The sequence below is a fragment of the Lepisma saccharinum genome, chromosome 9 (assembly GCF_977018435.1).
Source record: "Lepisma saccharinum chromosome 9, izLepSacc3.1, whole genome shotgun sequence".
Lineage (NCBI taxonomy): Eukaryota > Metazoa > Arthropoda > Insecta > Zygentoma > Lepismatidae > Lepisma > Lepisma saccharinum.
In genome coordinates, this window is record NC_139237.1 from 82,686,229 (window position 1) to 82,707,507 (window position 21,279).

At 36.9% G+C, this 21,279-nt stretch overlaps 1 protein-coding gene across 1 annotated transcript; it reads right to left on the reverse strand.

The window, feature by feature from the left end:
• Nucleotides 1-347: 347 nt before the first annotated feature.
• Nucleotides 348-20,521, reverse strand: LOC145992768 (uncharacterized). The gene is made up of 5 exons (XM_083129159.1): nt 20,493-20,521; nt 18,665-18,715; nt 3,496-3,915; nt 1,285-1,767; nt 348-479 (listed from the first exon to the last, which is right to left on the reverse strand). Coding segments are annotated over exons 1-5 (969 nt in total). The 5' UTR covers nt 20,494-20,521; the 3' UTR covers nt 348-465.
• Between the last annotated feature and the right edge of the window lie 758 nt (nt 20,522-21,279).

Genomic DNA, 21,279 nt, shown 5'->3' on the forward strand with positions numbered 1-21,279 from the left:
AAGCGCTAAAAAAATTTTTTAGGCATTTTTCTAACACCTCGAAAAGGAGCAAATTGGTACAAGAATTCAGTCATAACTTTTTACTGGTTAAAGATACGTCGAAAAAACCTTCACCATTGCATTTCTCGTGAAATTCTAGCCCATTTTGATATGTCGCACGACCCCCTTCCCATTTAAAATTCTGAAGTTGAATTCAAGATGGCGGACATCAAGATGGCCGCCAACCATGTGGGTGGCGTCAATGTGGTTCCCCCTTGGCCTGATAACGATTGGTCATCACCATTTCAATGTTGCGCGCTGCAGTGGCCTTGTACTGGGGGTGTTAAGTGACTTATTGAGCCACCCTGTACAGTTGAAATAATGATGGCGCATTTTACATTGAATTCAAGCAAGGAATTATGTGTGTATGGATTTTTTATTATGCTGTGCACTTCTCTTTCCGTTCTAGTCCTTAGAAAATGCACTTCACTCTAGAGAACCTGCAAAGTAAATGTTACAAGAATTGGTTAGAAAACATATCATAGTGAAACTATTTTCAATTTCTGTATGGAAGTGAGATTAAATTTTTATCATATAATTTCATCTAATAAAGAACATTGAAAAAATATAAGAAAAACTTATATTGGTCGTCAGAATTCTGAATGCATGAAAATTTAAATTAACAAAAATATTTCATGATGTACTTCACTGTAATTTTGAACTTATTTAACCTCTTCCAAATCTTAAATGATTTCTTAAAACGTCACACTGAGCATCTAATGTTAATTACGTCATCAAAACTAATTTTTATTGCATCTTTATATTTAAGTGCCTATCGGTTTCAGTATAGTGTGGATAGTTTGTACACAAGATAAATTATTCGAATTGAAAATTGAGTGCATTTCTCTTTTACGTCTCAATACTGTGCTAGAGATTTGTATATATGAGAGTGTGCGTTTGTTCCAAGCGTTTACCAGTGGCGTGCCCAAGGGAGGAGGAGTTGGTGCGGGTCATAACCCTCCCCCATTGGCCCAGTATTGCTAAACAAAAAAAGGAACGTTAAAGGCAAGAGAAGATGACAAAATGTGGGCTGATTACTGAGAAAAGTACACGTTAATCCCGCCCTTTTCGACAATCCTGGCCACGCCACTGCTGTTTACCTACACCATGTTTGCTTCTCATTTTAACCATAGCACTTGAAGATGACATGAATGCATCCCGTTTTGGTAACTTAACATGCACAGCTGTTAAATTGTAACGGTAAAATATTGACATTTTTACCGTAAGAGTTCTGCCAGTACTTACAGGTAGTGACGTTTCCGCAATCACATCCCAATATCCAATCAGCTTCGAGCTCAAAGTTACTGGACACAGCATAGTAAATTACTTCTATCGTGGTGTCAGTGTCGACCCAATCGAAGAAAGGTGTCCCTCCACACTTGCTTATTTGCACCGTCGTGCTCGTTGGGATCTGTATCATGTCCACTACGAAGCATATGTAACTGTCCACATCAAGAAGATCTGGCGTTTGAACCAAGTACAGGTCTGCACCCTCTTGGTGCCTTCGGATGGTAGTGACCATCGCTTCGGTACTGAGGTTGGTGCTTCCTAGAAAGATTTCATAGACAGGCAAATCCAACGAAGGATTGAATCTGTTTGTGAAGAGAAGCACAGCGTCCGATGCAGTCTTCACTTGAAATTCCAGGTGGTGTGTTGACCCCACTGCACCAACTCCTGGAAAACTTATGCTGTACGGATTTGTGAATGACTCTGTTGTAAACTCTGTAGCTGTAAAATAATAGAAAAGGACAGTTGAATATGTACATTTTACTGTGTTGTACAATTTTTATTTCGTAATATAAACACAAAAGCCATATACGAGGGTGCACAAAAAACTAAAAGATTTCATGCCATCCAGTGGCTGGTAACTAATTTGAAACCTAATTTTATATTTGTCAAGAAGCACAGACGTAATCTAACTTTGACTCTTTATGGTTATGTCATATTCTATTTATTATTATTTAATTTCAAGAGTACATACTAGCCTCTGATTCACATAAATTTATGTGTGTGTAAGTAAATAATGTACAAAAGCACTACAAGTAATGTTGATGGAATCGGGGCATTGACCTTTAACAGAATAATTTACCGGGCTTTAAAACTATCGGCCCTCTTTATTGAATTTCAATTACAAATGTTCAAAATAGTCTCATTCTGAAGTAATACACCGATTACAACGTTCAATCCACTTTTCAAAGCGATGATTGAAGCCCTTCTTCGACATTCCGAAACAGATTTGTTCAGCTCGGTGTTCCATTGAAAATGGCATCCACGAGTCTCTTTTTTTCACATGACTCTTCAGTGGCATCAGAGTCGTGGCACTTCGCAGTGACTATTGACTGTTTACGAACAGCATGATCATAAACAATTTCAATTTTTTTCAAGCAAAACCTGATTGCCAAGAGCTGCTGTAGCTTCAGATCTATGCTGTGGAGTAGAAACACACCTTAAACAGACGGTTGCCTCTCATCAACTGAATAATTCAGTGGCGCTTATCTCAACCGCTATGATATTTCAAAATCTGGAAGGAAAAAGATCTGCTTAGAATTCCTTCTAGAGCATTTTCGTGTCTCTTCGTTTGGTTTGCTTTTTCTGTTGTCTAGACATTCACAATAGTTTAGTGGATACACAAAGCTATTGAGCAAATGCTGCATTCTGTACAACATGGAAAGCAAACCACGAGAATTCACGTAAAAGTTCTGGAAGGATCTCTAAGTAGATGTAATTTTTCAGATTTTGTAATATCTTACACTCAGAGAACTAAATGCATCATATCGATTGATGCACCAGAATGCATGGATTGATGCACTAAAGTGTGTTTCATGGCTTCTTCAAAGAATCAGATTCACATTTGATGCATTTGGGTTCATTTTTGTATGCACCAAAGTGCATAATTTGATTCAGTGAGGACTTACTACAGTCAATGCATCACTTGATGCGTTTTGATGCATCACTTGATGCGTTTTGATGCACCTTGAAGCATTTTGATGCGCCAGAATGCATCTTTTTTGATGATGCACTTAAATGTTTCATCTGAGCTGCATAAACTCTGTAGTTCAGACCAAGCGTTTAAGTGCAGCATCCAAAAAGATGCATTCTGGTGCATCAAGGAACATCAACTGATGCATTGAAGTGCATCTCGACTGAAAGGAATCCTCAGTTGAATCAAATGATGCAATTTGGTGCTTCTTTTTCGACATACAAAAATGCACCCAAATGCATCAAATATGAATCTGATTCTTTGAAGAAGCCATAAATCACACTTTAGTGCATCAATCGATATGATGCATTTAGTTTTCTGTGTGTAGTTTGCTTTTCGAAAGGAGAGGAAATTTCGAAAATAACTTGACTGTTGTGGTCGAAGGTCCAACCAGCCTTAAACAGAATAAAACCAGTCAAAAGCTGCAACAATTTATCGAACCATTCTGCAAAAAAATGCCGCTAATGTTTACTTACCATTGTCGTCAGGATCGTATATCCAATCAGCAGTCGTTTGGGATGAGAACTCAGCAGTATCTACAGAGATCCCTGGAATGTTGACAGCTAGCAACGGAGCAGTGTCCATCTCCCTTCCAACCGTAGCAACTCCAGCCTTGTACGACACCCAGAAATTTCTGAACTCCAGATCGGATAAAATGCCGGTGGACCCGATCGTTGCCAGGACTGTTCCGTTGATCCCGTCTTTAACGTTCGTCTCCGTGTTGTTGGAGTCTCCGATCATGACCTCAATGGCTCTGTCCGCAGAGTCCGTCAGCAGTACTCTCGCATAGGCGGACGCCTTCACGCTGAACTCAAAACGCAGTTCATCAGGAGTGGGGAACGAGTAGTAATTTGAATAGCCAAAACCGTGCGTATGATAGGTAACGCATTCTGCCTCTGAAAAAAAATCACACTATTGATCTTGTCTAGTCTTACTGTGGGCGGCCTACATGCTGCCAAAGGAAATACGTTGCAGACCAACCAGATAACATCGGTGGCGCAGAGAGTTACGACGTCGAGGGAGGAGGTGCTACGCGCACCTCGTTCCACAGGTTGCTGCGTTCCTTATCGCGCTGGATTAGTCGCTTCCCCGCTCCCCACTTCTCTTGCCAGCATGTAGGACGCTCACCATAAAGCAAGAGCTATGATATTCTAAAAGAATCCTACACAGCATAAGGTCAACCCGATGAAAGAACCAACTTGGAATTCTACTTTTCCTTCTTACGTCAGAAGGCACGTAGAGGAGAGTGCTCTTCCACAATAAGAAGACGTGTCACCCAAGTCTGATATAAGGGAAGGATTTAACAGGTTCATGTCCCTCTCACTGATTTTGTAAAGATATTGGATCATTTGCATAATGAAGCAAACAAGATCCCAACAAGCTGCGTTGGATGAAAGCATTTTTGAAAATTTCATTTGTGGTGTTGGTTGGGGCTCTTCGGAGATACATGGACAGACTTGCTTCTATGAAGTCAAGGGGTTAAAAAATCGATACCCCGTTGAGGCACATTGTGGTTCGGAACTCACTTTAAACTTGAGGTCCAGTCCCGATTATTTTTTTCTGTACACAAAGTGGACATCAAAACGAACGCAAACTTCCATTCTTGTAACATACCATTCTTAATAACCCATACGTAACTCTCATAAATTAATATTATGTAAAAATTATCTAGCATTGTACATACGAAATATCCCTTCAAAATAAAAATAATAACATATTTTAACACAGAATTTTCATTTTAAAAAATAGAAGCCTAGCTAATAAAATTAAATGTAATAAATAGCTAATATTTCATGTATATTGTATTTAATGTGCATCAAACTAATTATTTTTATTCAAATTATTCAAGAATAAATATTTTATAGGTTACTTGAAACCTGCACGACATGGTGATGATTGATAAAGTGAATTGATGGAGTACTTTAAATGTAAATAAGTAGTTGTATTGATACTATTATAAACCCGAGAAAGTATGAACCCCTCCTCAAGCAGATTTGCTATACTTAAAACAAGCTTAACATGAGCATATGAGCTTTTTGTTCAAGTGTGGAATCTTGTCTAATCTAAGATTTTTGTGAAAATGCCCTCGGGAATTTCCTCAGAAAGTATGACCCTCTCAGATTGATTTGTTTATACTTACAAAAGGCACTTCTGTGAGATTGTTATCCATAAATTTGTTAAAAATATGCCCCTCTTGTGGCCACACTTAAAACTGGCCATCCACACACATACACACACACACACACATATATACACACCCACACACATACACACATACATATTTATTTCTGGTTTAAGTTCTTGGATACCAGGTTCAATTTACATATCTAATATTAAAACAATGTAATTCTTCTAGAATTGCTCCGTGACAACAGACCCATCTATGTGCAAATGCCTGAACTCGGTGAATACTTGGGAACAAGTCTATTTTTTTCATTATGTCAACATTTTTAACTTCTTTTGCCAGTAATAGGGAAATGGTAGCAAGCATTAGACAAAGTACTTTGGAGCTGAATATTCCTTTTCTTAGACGTCGTATATTACTAAAATATTTTCAATTCACATATTTCTCATACCGCTGTATCTTGTTCTATTAGGCCTCTTCGAGAACATTGCCTATTAGGACTCTTCGAGAACATTGCCTATTAGTGAAATAATAGGACAAGCATATGGCGGTATGGGGATATGTGAATTGTTGGTTTCTTCAATTCACATAAAAGGATTGAATAGAAACTAGGATATTTTGCATTTGTTATATTCAATTTATTTGTTGTAATCTGTTCATATATAAAATCAAGCCCCGAGAAAATATAAGATCAATACTTGAACAATATGTGCGCATGACGGCCCCAAAGCGGTGGGATCGATACTTTCTGCACAGCGATCAGTTCATTTCGAGCCCAGCACCGGCGTGTCGATCAATATTTGGAGCAGCGATCCTTTACAAATTAGTTCCAGACAATTCCGCTCCCCTAAGCGTGGAGGCGCTGCGGTCGGGATTGCATGTACGCTCAGCAGAAAAACGGGATACACTCAGAAGAAAGTACTTCGGCAAAAATGTTAGAGAATAGCTCATGTTTCTGAATATACCCCTACAGTGTTTCTATTGGCTCTGTAAAACTATAAAAGCCAGGGTACAGTGCAGATTCTTCACCATTGCTGGATTGGCAGTGGGTTCCACTGCTCCACCAAAGTATAGGAGACTTGAAGCATATAATTTGGCGGAATAATCCAAGTAAGGTCATATATACATATACATACAAAGCACAGTGCTGAACTCAACTGATCCAGCATAGAGTTTTGAATTTGAACCCCAAGAAATTGTATATAAATACCAAAGCCAAAACTATTAATACACATACACACATACACACACACACAAAGCACAGTGCTGAACCCAACTGATCCAGCATACAGCTTTGATTTGAACCCCAAGAAATTGTATATAAATACCAAATCCAAAAATATTAAGTGTATACATACATATATACATACACACACACAAAGTACAGTGCTGAACCCCAACTGATATTTTTATTCAGTATAAAGTTTTGAATTGAAACCCAGGAAATTGTATATAATAAACAACAGCAAAAATGCCAAATCAAAAATATTGTAATCAGTGCAATAAGAATATATCCAGCCCCAATTGGGCCAAGCATCAAAAAATTTGTAATCCAGACAAATACAAAACTCCCACAAAAATTTGCCCCAAATGCAATAGAAAATACAACATGGAATATTTCACATATAAACATAAAGATACTTGCTCTGCACAGTCATCTGCATTGCCCTCTCAACCATCCACATCTGCTCAGAAAAGAAGGCACGAAGCACCTGTTAATGCCAGAGCAGCAAAACAGCCACGCCATGAACCTACCCGTAGCAGTTTTAACGGCCAATTAAGGGATCACCAGTTTGTATCAGAGCTAAGATGCGGCATTGAGAATTTCTTGAACAGTATAAATTCTGATCTGCAGGCAATTCTTAATGCACAAAATGGGTCTTATAAGCTATCCCTCAAATTGTTTGTACAATATAAGAAACCAAATGGCACAAAATTTACACAGCCCCACATAACAGAAACTGTACCTGTATATTCAAATTCAAATTCAGACAAAATAATAGGCAATTTGATAGATCAATTGAACATTAAACACTCTGAATTTGCGGCAAAAGAGTCCGGATGGAGCCTATGCGGTTCATCACACAAGCTCTATGTTAATATTTCTGAATTCACTCCATTACAAGGATCCACTTATCTGCCTTTACCTGCCAATATTAAAAACAGAAGAGCCGTGGTTAATATAGAAAATACCGACCAGAAATGTTTTCTGTGGTGTATATTAGCTGCTTTGTTTCTAGTTTCAAGGCATCCTGAGAGAATAAGTTATTACAAACAGCATGAACATATTTTTGACGATGCAATGAAGGGTTTAGAATATCCAATGTCAGTTCAGAATATTGATAAATTTGAAAAAAGGGTCAGGCACATCAATGGCAAACAATTATCTATTAATGTTTTTATTTGTTCTACTGGCAATTGCCCGATAGCACCTCTCAGAATTAGTACAATTGATGATGAATCTGCTATTCCAATTGATCTGCTCTTAATTGAAGGAGATGATACATACCATTATACTCTGATACATAATCTTGAAGCTTTAGTGAGAACACAACTAGACAAATCCAATACAATATTCAAGTTGTGCAGAAGATGTTTAACTGTATTTGATGGTCAAAAAATGGTAAATGGGATTCGTGAAAAAAATGCAGAAATTGCAAAAAACAAGTTAAAAGAGCATCTGAAATACTGTGGCAACCATAAACCTGTTCATATGGTGATGCCCAATCCAAGTGAAAATTGCAAATTCAAAAAATTTGAAGCCTTGTTGGAACACCCTGCATATATTGTCTGTGATTTCGAATCGAACCTCAAACCTATTGCATTCTGTAGCCCAGATCCCGAAGAATCTTCAAGTACACCATACCAGCAACATGAACCTTCCAGCTTTTGTTATGTGGTTGTACAGGATGGTATAGCTAGTAAAGAATATTCATACAAGGGACCAAATGCCATCAAAGAATTTGCACATAGAATAGAAAATGTGTGCCGTGACATAGCATCTAACAACTTATTAAAATCAAAGCCTATGTTGCCTTTAACAGAGGAACAGATTGAGGATTTCAACAATGCAGAAAAATGCCCGGTATGTGATTCTGAATTTTCAGATACAAATATCAAGGTGAAACACCATTCTCATACAGATGGTAAATTCTTAATGGCCCTGTGTAATAGCTGTAATATTCAGATCAAGAGACCAAGATTTATCCCCATATTTTGCCACGGAGCATCCAATTATGATTTCCATCATCTGATCAGGTACGAGGGGTTTGAGAAGCAGAATTTAAATATTTTAGCTGAAAATGATGAAAAATATATATCTATTAGCAAGATAATTAAAGTTGATGGTGTTCCTATTCACATAAGATTTCTTGATTCTTACAGATTTTTACCTCCTAGCCTGGATACACTGGCCACTCAATTATCTGATGATCAATTCAAAATCACACGTGCATTGTTTCCAAATCAGGACCTGAAATTAATTAGGCGGAAGGGTGTATATCCATATGACTATGTCACAGATTCTTCTAAATTTGATGAGTGTTCCCTGCCACCACAAGAAGCATTTTACAGCAAAATCAGAGGATCTGGAATCACTGATGAAGATTATCACCATGCCCAGTTGATGTGGAACAATTTAAAATGCCAGACATTTGGTGATTATCACATGGCATATTTGAAACTTGATGTGACCCTCTCAGCTGATATAATGCAGGCATTCAGAAAATCTTCTATGCAAAATTATGGACTGGACCCAGTGTATTTTTTCAGTGCCCCGGGCCTAGCATGGGCTGCAATGTTTTTCAATACCAAAAAGCCATTGGATCTGATCCCAGATCAAAATATGTATCTGTTTATGGAGAAAGGTATAAGAGGGGGGATGGTGCAATGTTCCCAGAGATATGCCAGAGCAAATAACAAGTATATGCCTGATTATGATCCAGCACGGCCATCAAATTATATAACGTATGTAGATGCAAACAACCTCTATGGTCACGCTATGATGGATAAATTGCCATATGCAGAGCTTGAGTGGGTCGAAGATTTCAATATTGAAGATCTTCAGAATTTTGATGACAGTGAATATGGCCTCTTCTTAGAGGCTGATCTGATAATTCCTGATGATTTGCACAATAAATTTTCTGATCTGCCCCCAATTCCTGAGGTTCAGTGCTCACCTGGCTCTAAACAGAAGAAGCTCATGACGACACTGGAGCCAAAACAGGGTTATGTCATATATTACAAAAACCTCCAGTTCCTGATGAAACATGGTGTCCAAGTGACCAAAGTTGGCAAAGTCTTGAGGTTCAGGCACTCAGAATGGTTGAAACCTTATATTGATACAAATACGGAGCTTCGAACATCTGCAAAAAGCGAATTTGATAAGGGCTTGTTTAAATTGATGGTAAATTCAGTGTATGGCAAAACAATTGAAAATGTCAGAAAACATACCGATGTTAAAATAATTACTGACCCCAGCCGGAGCAAAAAATTGGTTGCAAAGCCTAATTTCAATTACAGAAGAATTTATAATGAGCACATGGCACTTTTTAACATGATGAAAACAAAGATCAAGTTTGATAAACCTATTTATGTAGGGGCTGTGATATTGGAATTGTCCAAATTACATATGTTAATATTATATTATGACGTGCTGAAACCTTTTTATGGTGATCGTGTAAAATTATTGTACATGGACACGGATAGTTTTATTCTTGAAATTCAAACAGAAGATGTTTATCAAGATATGGCACAGCCTGAATTGTTTCAATACTTTGATACCAGTGAACATACAAAGATTCAACAACACCACAACAAAAAGGTGCCTGGCAAGTTAAAAGATGAGACACTTGGTGATGTTATTGTGGAATTTGCTGGGTTAAGAGCCAAGATGTACAGTTTTGAAACATGTAGTGGTGCTGTTGCCAAAAAGGCCAAGGGCATTGGCAGAGTAACTGTTGAAAAAGAGCTTGTATTTGAAGATTATAAAAATTGCATCAAATCACAGAGTTCAATCAGAACATCAGAAAATAGAATTCAGAGTGAGAATCACTTGCTGACTTCAAATATTGTAACAAAAGTGGCCCTGGACCCACATGATGATAAGAGATGCATTTTATCATGTGGCACACATACTTTACCTTGGGGGCATTGTGATTTGAAAAATGGCAAACAATGCCCAATTCCAGAGCATGATTTGAAATAAATAAACATGCCTATGAACTTATTTGGGTTCAAAAAACAGGCTATTATGGAGCTGCCCACACCACAACCCTCTCCTGATTTACAATCTGTAATGTCTAAACTGAGTGGCTTGTTAATTATTCATCTGAACAGCATACTTACAGATAATGATGATGAAACAGGCAAAACATTGTACATATTTAACAATAATTTAAATCATTACCAATTACCTGTAGGTGGGCAATTACAATTTATTACAACCCCCGAGGGTGATGTTAAAATTTCAATAGGGAGAAATATTTATAGAATTAAGCACTCAAACATGGTTTCTGGCACTGTTTACACTGTTTCTGCTGGTGACTGCTTATATATTGAAGTCCCTGGATCTTATGACAAGCTTATACCCTTTTTTATAGAATTAAGAATCAGATATTCAATAATAAATAACCAGTAAAACAAAATGCCTAATGATATATTTGGCCATACAAGACATGAAGATCACAGTGATGAGATTCTGATGCTTGATGTCAGAGTCAAGAAATTAAGAAGTGATTTACAAGCTTTACAAACCACACTGAATGCCAGTCTTCAATTAGAAATTACAAATTTACAATCACAATGCATGGACCCTCTTCTTAAAATTGATTCTGAACTCAAATTGTTGCTTCAGAAATATACTGATTTGGCCACATTGGATAATTTTCAAAGTTTGGAAGAGGCTGTAGCAGCTCTTCAAGCCAAATTTAAGACCCAGGCTAACAACTCTGAGCAATTGAAACAACAATTGGAAGAGCAGATAAATAATGTCCAGGCACAGCTCCAAACAATTGTCAAAAGCATAAAATCACAAGAAGATTTTGATCTAGTGATTTCCACTCTAAAGGAACAGATTCAGTCACTCCAGATACCTAATCTGGACCCCTTGAACAATGCCATAGCCGAGGTTAAAGAAAAAATTGAGACACTTGAAAATTTTATGAACAACTTGCCATCTTCTGATGCTTTGAATGCAATAACTCGGAGTGTTGCAAACATCAAGCTGCAACTTGAAACATATGAAGATTTTGGAAAAATTCAAAGTTCCATAACTCATCTTGAAGGTACAATAGCAGCAGTGCAAAGTGATTTGGCAAATGTACTAGAATCCAGATTGCCTGGGATTGTAGATACCCTTGTCAGTGTCCAGCAACAAATCACAAAGCTTGAAAACCTCAACACTGAATCTGAGCTATCTCATTTTCATCACTTGATAGATGATATCCAAACAAAACTTGAAATTTTACAACAATCAACACCCTCTCAGGCAGATATAGCCCTGCTCCAAAATGCTATGCAAAATGTGGCTGATGCTTCTGAATTAAACAATGTGAAATTGGCACTTGAATCTTTGCAGAATACAGTATCAAATCTTCCTACATCGCAGGAACTTAAAAATATTAAGAGGGCAGTGAATCGCATATTGAAATCAGAAGATATCAAGAATATCCAAGCAGAGATCAAACAACTCACTCAGACAGTGGCCACTCTACCAACAAATCAACATATTAATGAACTGCATGCCCTGTTTGAGGATATCAGAAGACAGGTCCATGATCTTACTGCTCAAAATTCAAAATTGGCAGTTGTTGAAAATTTGCAGCAAATTGTAGCCAATATCAAGCAACAGCTAGGGACCATGGAATCTAATCAAGCAAATGCTCTGTCTGTTTTTGCCACCCAGCTTCAAGAGATTGTGCAACAATACAAAAAACTTGCTGTTGACATAAGAATCAAGCCTGGGCACGATGAGATTGTTAGGACCATCAATGAGCATCTTGAATCTGTAACAAGCAGATTGCTCACAGCAGAAAAGGAAATAACAGGCATAATCGAGAATCCAAAACATACAGTAATTCTTGAATTGTACAGCATCCCCAACAAAGAATATGATTCTCCATTTACACCAGGTGGCAAAATATATATGCTGTCCCCTGCACAATTTTATTACCAGTTTTTTGTTGGGGGCACATTGAGACCAATCAAGATCAAATATTGGCATCAGCCACAGGCACATCACTACCCCACCTTATCAATAACAAATGCTGATAACAAACCGAAAATCAGCAGTGTCGAGTTAGAGGATTTTACAGACCCCAATACATTAGAAACAGCCTATACTGAAGATGATGGCTCTTTGGAATTTAAAATACAAATAGGGGACAAATTATATTTAGAAAATCCTGCAGTATCAGCTGCTGAACACCCCATAGTTGCAATATTCTTGTTTACATATTATGTCTAGACAAATTATTGTTGATGAATTACACAGACAAGCCAGACATAATTATAAGAGACTCCCAGTAGTTACAAAAGGCATAGATGATTTATGGCAGAGCGACTTGATTGAGTTGTCAAGTGGACAGTTGAAAAACTTAGACAAAATCAACAAGGGCTACAAGTATCTACTCACTGTCATAGATACATTTTCAAAATTTGCCTGGGCTGTGCCACTCAAATCCAAGACTGGAAAATGTGTTACAGAAGCCATCAGGACAATCATCAATTATTCAGGAAGATCACCGCGCTATTTGCAAACAGATAATGGCAAAGAATTTTATAATTCAGTGTTTCAACAATTTATTAAAAGCCAGGCAATAAAACATTACTCGAGTTACAGTGATCTCAAAGCCTCAATTGTAGAGAGATTCAACAGAACCTTAAAAAATCTTATGTATAAACAATTCACACTTCAGGGTAATTATAAATGGATTAATATTCTTCCAGAACTTCTACATAAATATAACAACTCGGTCCATTCCACAATCAACATGAAACCCTCTGAAGTAACTTCATCTGATGAGCAAAAATTGATCAGGACTGTTTATTATCCTAGATACCAGCCAACAACAAGAAGGGCCAAATACAGGGTGGGCGATCAAGTAAGAATCAGCAAATATAAGCACTTATTCAAAAGAGGCTTTACGAGAAACTGGAGCACCGAATTATTTACAGTGGTTCAAGTTAAACCCGGGACCCTTAACACATATATAATAAAAGACCACCGAGGAGAAATTCTCAAAGGCCGGTTCTATGAACAAGAGCTCAGCAAAACTAAACAGCCTGACACATATCTCATAGAAAAAATAATCCGCAGAAAAGGCAACAAGTTATTTGTCAAATGGCTAGGTCATCCGGAAAACAGCTGGATCGATGCAGACAAAGTGATAATATGAGCACCTGGGATGTTATAAAGAGGCTGCCAGAACCTGAACAACAGAATAAGATAAATGGAGTGCTGCTGCCTGATAATATTAGGTGTCTTATTGTTGGGCCATCGGCTTGTGGTAAAACTACACTAATGGTTGATAATTTTTTATTGGCACCCAACTGGTTAGACTGGAAAAACAGGCACTTGTATGTTTTCTCTAAGAGCTTGGAACAATTAAAATATCAGCAGCTGATGAAGCTATATGATGGATTGGATATTGCCACTTTTGAACCAGATGTTAAGCCACTCCATGAATGTCTCGATAATTCTGTTGTTGTGTTTGATGACATTATATTGGATAATCAAAACAAGGTTAGAAATTTCTTTACACAGGGGCGGCACAAAAACATAGATTGCTTCTACCTGGCACAGACTTTTTCAAAAATACCGAAGCAACTGATCCGAGACAACAGCAATTTTATATGTGTGTTTCATCAAGACCATACCAACCTCAAACACATACATGATGAATATGTAGGTGGGGACTTGAGCTACAATGACTTTTCCAAGTTTTGCAGCAAGTGCTGGAGCCAGGACAGTTATGGGTTTGTCACAATTGATATGACAAGAACACCCAATACTGGCAAATACAGAAATAAAATCAACGATTTTCTAGACGTTGAGACATAAATAAACAACCATGAAACGACCAGTCATTGATGATCTTAAGTTAAGAGATTATCTTGTAAAAAGATTTAAGGGATGGAAATCAGAGAACCGTGGAATTTATGAAAAACACAAACAAACAGAACAGCCTGTCATTGATGCTATTAATAATTTAGGTAAGAATATCAAAACTGTTACAGAGCAAAATCAAGATTTGATCACAGAGCTTGTGCCTGTAGCTGCAAGAAACATATTAGATTATCCATTCACCCCACTTTCCAGTATTCATACACCTAGTCCTGTTGCTCCTAGAAGAATTGAGGCTACACAGGATCCTATTGAATTGGGTCTTCTTGCTCAAAAATATTTAACCACACCTAAAGACAACAAAGATGAGGTCTTTGGCTTATATGCCGACACAGAGCTTGATGGTAGCATCATACATAGAATTGGTAATTTCAGAGTAACTTTTATGGGAGATGATATAATTGTATATTCAGAATCTCGTCTCGGAGAAAAAGGTGCTTTTGTTAAGTACCCCGGAACACCTGGGTTGTGGGAACTGATGACTAGGAAAAGGCCTGGCAGCTATACAGATCAAGATTATGAACATTACAAAGAAATATTAATAAAATCAGATGCTCTATACCAGAACAATGATCCCACACAAAAAAGAGTCAAGTCTAGCAGTGGGGCAAAATACAACAATTTGATCAAGCCCATATGGTCACAGATCAAGACTGGCAGTGGAATCAAACAATACAATACTCTGCCTAAAGAATTTGTGTGGGTTGATGATGTCAGGAAACTTGTAGATAGGTTATTGGTGATAGCTGGGGAGGAAAATGCAGGGAACCACAATTTTTACAATGAAAAGGTTGGAATTATGGACATGATAAGCACAAAATTGTCTAATTTTATAGTGAATGACCCTAAGGGGATTGGATATCTTATAAAAATTATTAATACTCTACCACCTAAATTTTGGAATATTTCTGAGGGTCGGGGCCTGGTTAATGACATTATAAACAAGCTGCCATTTGAACTACATATTCCAGGCTATCAGTATTGTGGTCCCGGTACAAAATTGGATCATAGATTAAACAGAGGGGATCCTGGTGTTAATCCTTTAGATGCTGCTTGTAGAGACCATGACATAGCATACAACACACATTCTGATCTTGACAAGAGACATGTTGCAGACAAGAAATTAGAAGAGGCTGCATTTGGTAGATTTGTAAGCAAAGATGCTTCTTTGAGTGAAAAAATAGCAGCATTGGGAACCACCATAGCTATGAGCACTAAACAAAAACTGGGGTGGGGGTTGTGAATATGTATATAATAAACCTACAATGAAGGCCAAGGGTGTTATGTATCAAATACCTTATGCAGGTCTTAAATCTCTTAAAACTATTGACAGTCTCTTGACCAAAAAGCAGCGCAAGAAAAAAAATTCTTGTCTTGCAAAGGGACATGGTATGAAATTGTTGCTTAGTACCCCCCAATTAAAAAAATTACAGCAATCAAGAAAAAAATCACATGTGGGGGGTTTCATATTTACCATCCCTGCCATCTTAGCTGCTCTCGGGGCTGTTGGGAGCTTGGCTGGGGGATCAGCTGCCATAGCAAAAACAGTAATAGATGCCAAGAAAAATAGGGCAGAATTAGATGAGCAGAGGCGCCATAACCTGGCCATGGAGAAAAAAGGCAAAGGTTTTAAGAGAGCCATGAATAAGTTTAAAAAAAACAAGAGCCGCTTACAAACCAAGATATTGAAGCTTTAATCAAGCCATTGGGCATCAAACATTTTAGGGGTGTGTACATGTCTGATTCTTTACCGGAACAACCACTCAACAAAGAGTGTGGCATTGTTAATTTGGATGAGTACAAAAATCAGGGCACTCACTGGATTTGCTATCTTAAATATTTAAAAGATGAGGCATTTGTGTTTGATTCATTTGGAGGTGTTCCACCTGAAAATTTAGTAAAATATCTAAAATCAAATAATCTTTATTACAATAATGCCCGTGTTCAAAATTTCAAAGATGTTAATTGCGGACATTTGTGTTTATCTGTTCTCAGATATATGTCTCAAATAAATAAACCATCAATTGAAAATTTTCAAAAAGCCTTGTGGTATCTGAAACATCATGGGGGTATTCCATCTCACCAGCCAAAATTCAATATTGAAACTCAAATTGCATGATGACATAGTGTATCCCAAAACAATAGCTCTCAGGGCATTTTACGGCATGTACCTGATCCCTAATATTACACACCACAACAACACAATTGCAGTAGGGGATCAAAAAATTGTCATCACTCCAGGGCAGTATAATCTGTCCACTCTAAATGCTCAATTACCCAGAGGTATAGTGTTAAGTCAAAATTCTGTCACTCACAGAGTAGAAATTGTATCTGCCACAGAAACAGTGGATCTGGCTACTATAGGAGAGCTGTTAGGATTTGAGAACAACACAAAACTTGAACCAGGCATCAAACACACTGCTATGAATATACCTAAATTCTTGGCCATAGAAACTCTGAATATTCACTGCAATGTGGCTGAGGGTATGATCACCAAATCAAATGGCATAGGCACTCACAAACAAACTGGCATCATTGCAACATTCAAACCTAATTCCGAATTTATGGAGCCCATCATCTACAATCCATCCCCAACACTATATTTTCCTGTGTGCCATAATAGAATAGATTATATTGAGTTGATGGTCACTAATGAAAAAGAAGAATTAGTTGATTTTGCTGGAGCCACAACAACTGCAATCTTAGAGATTAACATTTAAATAAAAATACATACAATGGAAAATATTGAGAGTTATGAGCTACAATCATTCCCTCCAAACAGGAGGACATTTGCAAATTTAAATCAACCCAACACAGAGATTGAGGTTGATCTTGATGTAGGGGATGGCTTTATACACCCCCACAGAGCAGATCTATACATCAAATTTGATGTTGTAAAGCTCGATGGTACAGATTTTCCGGCAAATTCGAATATAAGACTGGTGGACAATTTTGTGCCGCATCTGTTCTCTGAAATTGAGATCAGAAAGCATGGCGTTGTTATAAACAGAGTGGATTATCCAGGCATTACCTCCACAGCTTTGGCCACTCTAAAATTATCCAAAACCGAAGCTTCATACTACAAAATCGGTGGATTTGAAGCTGGTGATAAAATATTATCTAAGAACCACACTGTGCTGTTCCCGATGCGCCTGTTGCCAGGATTCTTCTCGGATTACAAAGATATCATGTGGAAGGGTGGGTTAAGAATTACATTTAGAAGAGCTTCAAATGATAACAATGCATTGATGAGGTATGGCACATTAAACCCTACGGGGGAAGCTTTGCCTAATACCTTACCAGATGCAGGCAAATGCATTATTCAAACTATGGAGTTAAGAATCCCGGTTGTTGAATATGAGGCCAGTTACGCTCTTAAATACAAAGCAGATATCCTAAAAAATCCACAGGTTCCTCTTCAATTTTACACATATCAATGCGTACAGAAGCCTGCCTCTGGTACTTATTATGAATTTGATGCCACAAGTTCATTCTCCAGTATTCAATTTGACATGCCGGATTTTGTGGTGGTATTGTTTCAGACTGGAAGACACAACAATCAGGAAAAAAATTCAAGTAGATTTGATAACTGCAACATCAAGAACATTTATCTTAAAAATGGCAGAAATGAGGTCTTTCCTAGAGAAAATTACAATTTAGACATGTCCAAGGATGATTTTCTTAAATTATATGAGGCTTTTTCGGCTTTCAAAAGGGTCACTACTGGCAGTACTGATATGTATTACTCACCAGATGAATTCAAAACACGGAGACCCATGTTTGTAATCAACACTTCAAAAAGGAAACAAGTTGTGGTGAATGACAGGACAAACATTAAAATTATCTGTGAATTCCACGAGGCATTACCCGATGACACCATTTGTAGTGTCATTCTCATAGGTGAAAAATCATATGTTTATGATGTAAGAAATGAGAGAGTCACGGAGCAATTCTAGAAGAATTACATTGTTTTAATATTAGATATGTAAATTGAACCTGGTGCCCAATTGAACTTAAACCAGAAATAAATATGTATGTGTGTATGTGTGTGGGTGTGTATATATGTGTGTGTGTGTGTGTATGTGTGTGGATGGCCAGTTTTAAGTGTGGCCACAAGAGGGGCATATTTTTAACAAATTTATGGATAACAATCTCACAGAAGTGCCTTTTGTAAGTATAAACAAATCAATCTGAGAGGGTCATACTTTCTGAGGAAATTCCCGAGGGCATTTTCACAAAAATCTTAGATTAGACAAGATTCCACACTTGAACAAAAAGCTCATATGCTCATGTTAAGCTTGTTTTAACTATAGCAAATCTGCTTGAGGAGGGGTTCATACTTTCTCGGGTTTATAATAGTATCAATACAACTACTTAAATATTAATTCATACTTACTAGTAGCGACAATGAAACTCGTCAAAATTACACAACACTTTAGAAGATACACTGCAATAAAAAGCAAGTCAACATATATTATAAACACAAATATATATCAATGTATGAACTTACAGTGTATTCATATATCCATTCCAGAACAAAGAATGAGAAAACGTCACCGTGCAATACAAGAATCAGTAGAGTCAAGACCAGGGTGGATAAAACTCATAAAAAAACACGCTTAAAATTGCTTGTATGGTTTTTGGCACCATACACATAGATATGTTTTTTTTATAGAAAGGTTTTTTCTAACAAACAGCCCTGCAGAATATTTGAACAGTTTGATCAAAGCAAATGAAAATAATATATGTCAATATACATTCTTCTATTTCTGATAGTATACATATGAACCTATTATGGAAATGTTTGTTGAGTGTGTTAATGAAACTATAATAATTTCAGTAACTTTTCTTCCAGTGAAAATAAAACATTCTGAATGTACTCTATAATTGTAACTTTAAATATTTTTAAAATTCTTTGTAGCTGAATTTTGGCATTTATTTTAATGCTAATTTGCAAATATCAGTTGCTATGTTTATTTACAGTTTAATGATAATAGCACTATTTACGGTATAACATGATTGTATATTGTATATTTTTCTATATAATATGTTTGCCTATAAAAATTATTGAACTTAAAATCAAGAGGCATTGAAGTGTGTTTGGAGTTTACATATCTTATTTCCATTCATTTCAGCTTCACCCCAATGAGTAGATATATTTCTTGTTTCCTTTCCTAGAGCTTAACAAACACCATTAAATGATTATGAGATTAATGTACTTTCACCAAAAATGATTCCGATATCTACAAAATCCTTATGTACATTATTATTTAAATTATTTATTTAAAGTGATTTAAATGTGTTTTTTTTTTTAAAATATCACCGGATTTAAATCTTGATTTAAGTCAACCTGATCCTTGATCAAGGCCCATCCAGATTTCGAAGATATTCCTGGCACCACATCAAAACTATAATCGAGAGCTCTTTGCAAAGATATTTTGAAATCTATTTTGTGTACAGAGGCTAATAAGGAACTAAAAATAGTTTCTAATAGCATGTATCCTTAAGACATCTGAAAACGGTGATGAGAAATACGTATTTTTTTAATTTAAACACATCAAACGGTTACTAAATGTTAATTCAATCAAGATATTTCACCACCTCCAGTTTTCGCAAGAGCAACTGTGATCCGCTCGATATTGCGTGACTGCCACGATAGAGGACCCGGGTTCGATTCCCTGTGGAATTTTTTTTTCCAGGAACGTTCCTGCATGGAGCGTCTGGGTTTCACCCAGCTTCTAATAATTGGGTACCTGGCAAACCACCTTGGGGTAAAGTTAAGCGGAGTGTGGTGCTGATCACATCCCCTCCACAAACGACCTAGATTGTGGCAACATTCTCATTGCTTTTGAATGTGGAAATTTTAACTTAGTCTTCAAGGAAAATATACCAATTCATTATAAGTGTCTCTCAAGTCCTTATTAATATAATAATAATAAGATAAATATTTTCCGTAACATTCTCACTATTGTTTTGAACATATATTTGAAAACAAACGAAATAAAAATAAAGCTGAAACCATATACCCAAAATTACAAGGGAAAATATTCAACTTCTATGTGAAGACTAGACGTCTAGAACTGAAAAAGATTGGGGACTGGCTAGATCTGAGAAGTAGACGAACAAGAATTATGAAACTTGATTAATAATGGAAAGATGAAGAAGGCTGATTTCATGACGTGAGACTGGAAAACGAGAAGAAAAAATGATTACAAAACACTTACTTGCAAATAACCTCCGTTCACAAGTTAAATTATCACCAGCGTAGTAAAAATGTGTTATTCCTTCCTACAGTTATCTTAAAGTTCATCTAAGTACAAATATCACGTGATATTTTGATTTGGAGTAACTTTCCTTGAAATGCGATAATTTCTTCTAAAAGAAACAAAACACTTGTGAAAGCCTGGATTGCTTTACTCTGATTAGAGATAGATCAAGTGGTTTCTCTTGTTTCGATAAAGAGATAGCGTAACTTCAAAAGGAATGCAACCTTGAATGAAGAGCACCTTGTTCAGGAGTTGATTTCCTGCCCTTGCTTATACAATAGTGTTACATTCTCCCATTATCACCGACATCCTAAAAATAAATCTTAGATAAAATAGAGGTTGAAAGTATCACAGATATAATCTTGAGTTGCCCTTTCATGTCTACTTTATATACCGATAGGCTAATCGGGACTTGACCTACAGTTTTTAAGTGCGATCCGAACCACTAGGTGCTTCCACCTTGTATCGAAACCCGGAACCCCTTTACTACATGGCAATGACGTTGCCACTACGTCGTCGGGGAGAGCCTCTCAGATATGGATATTTTGTGTTCCATAAATTTTTGTTCGTTTCTTGTAGTGTAATTTAGAATATACCTATAATTCCAAACGGATTCGAACACGGGATCCCTTGATTGCGAAGCGACAATGTTAACCACTACGCTCTTGTGCAAATATAGGGTGAAGCAGTCAAACGGGAAGATTTAAAAAAATCACAAAAACTAGAGAAAGCAAATATTAGTTGA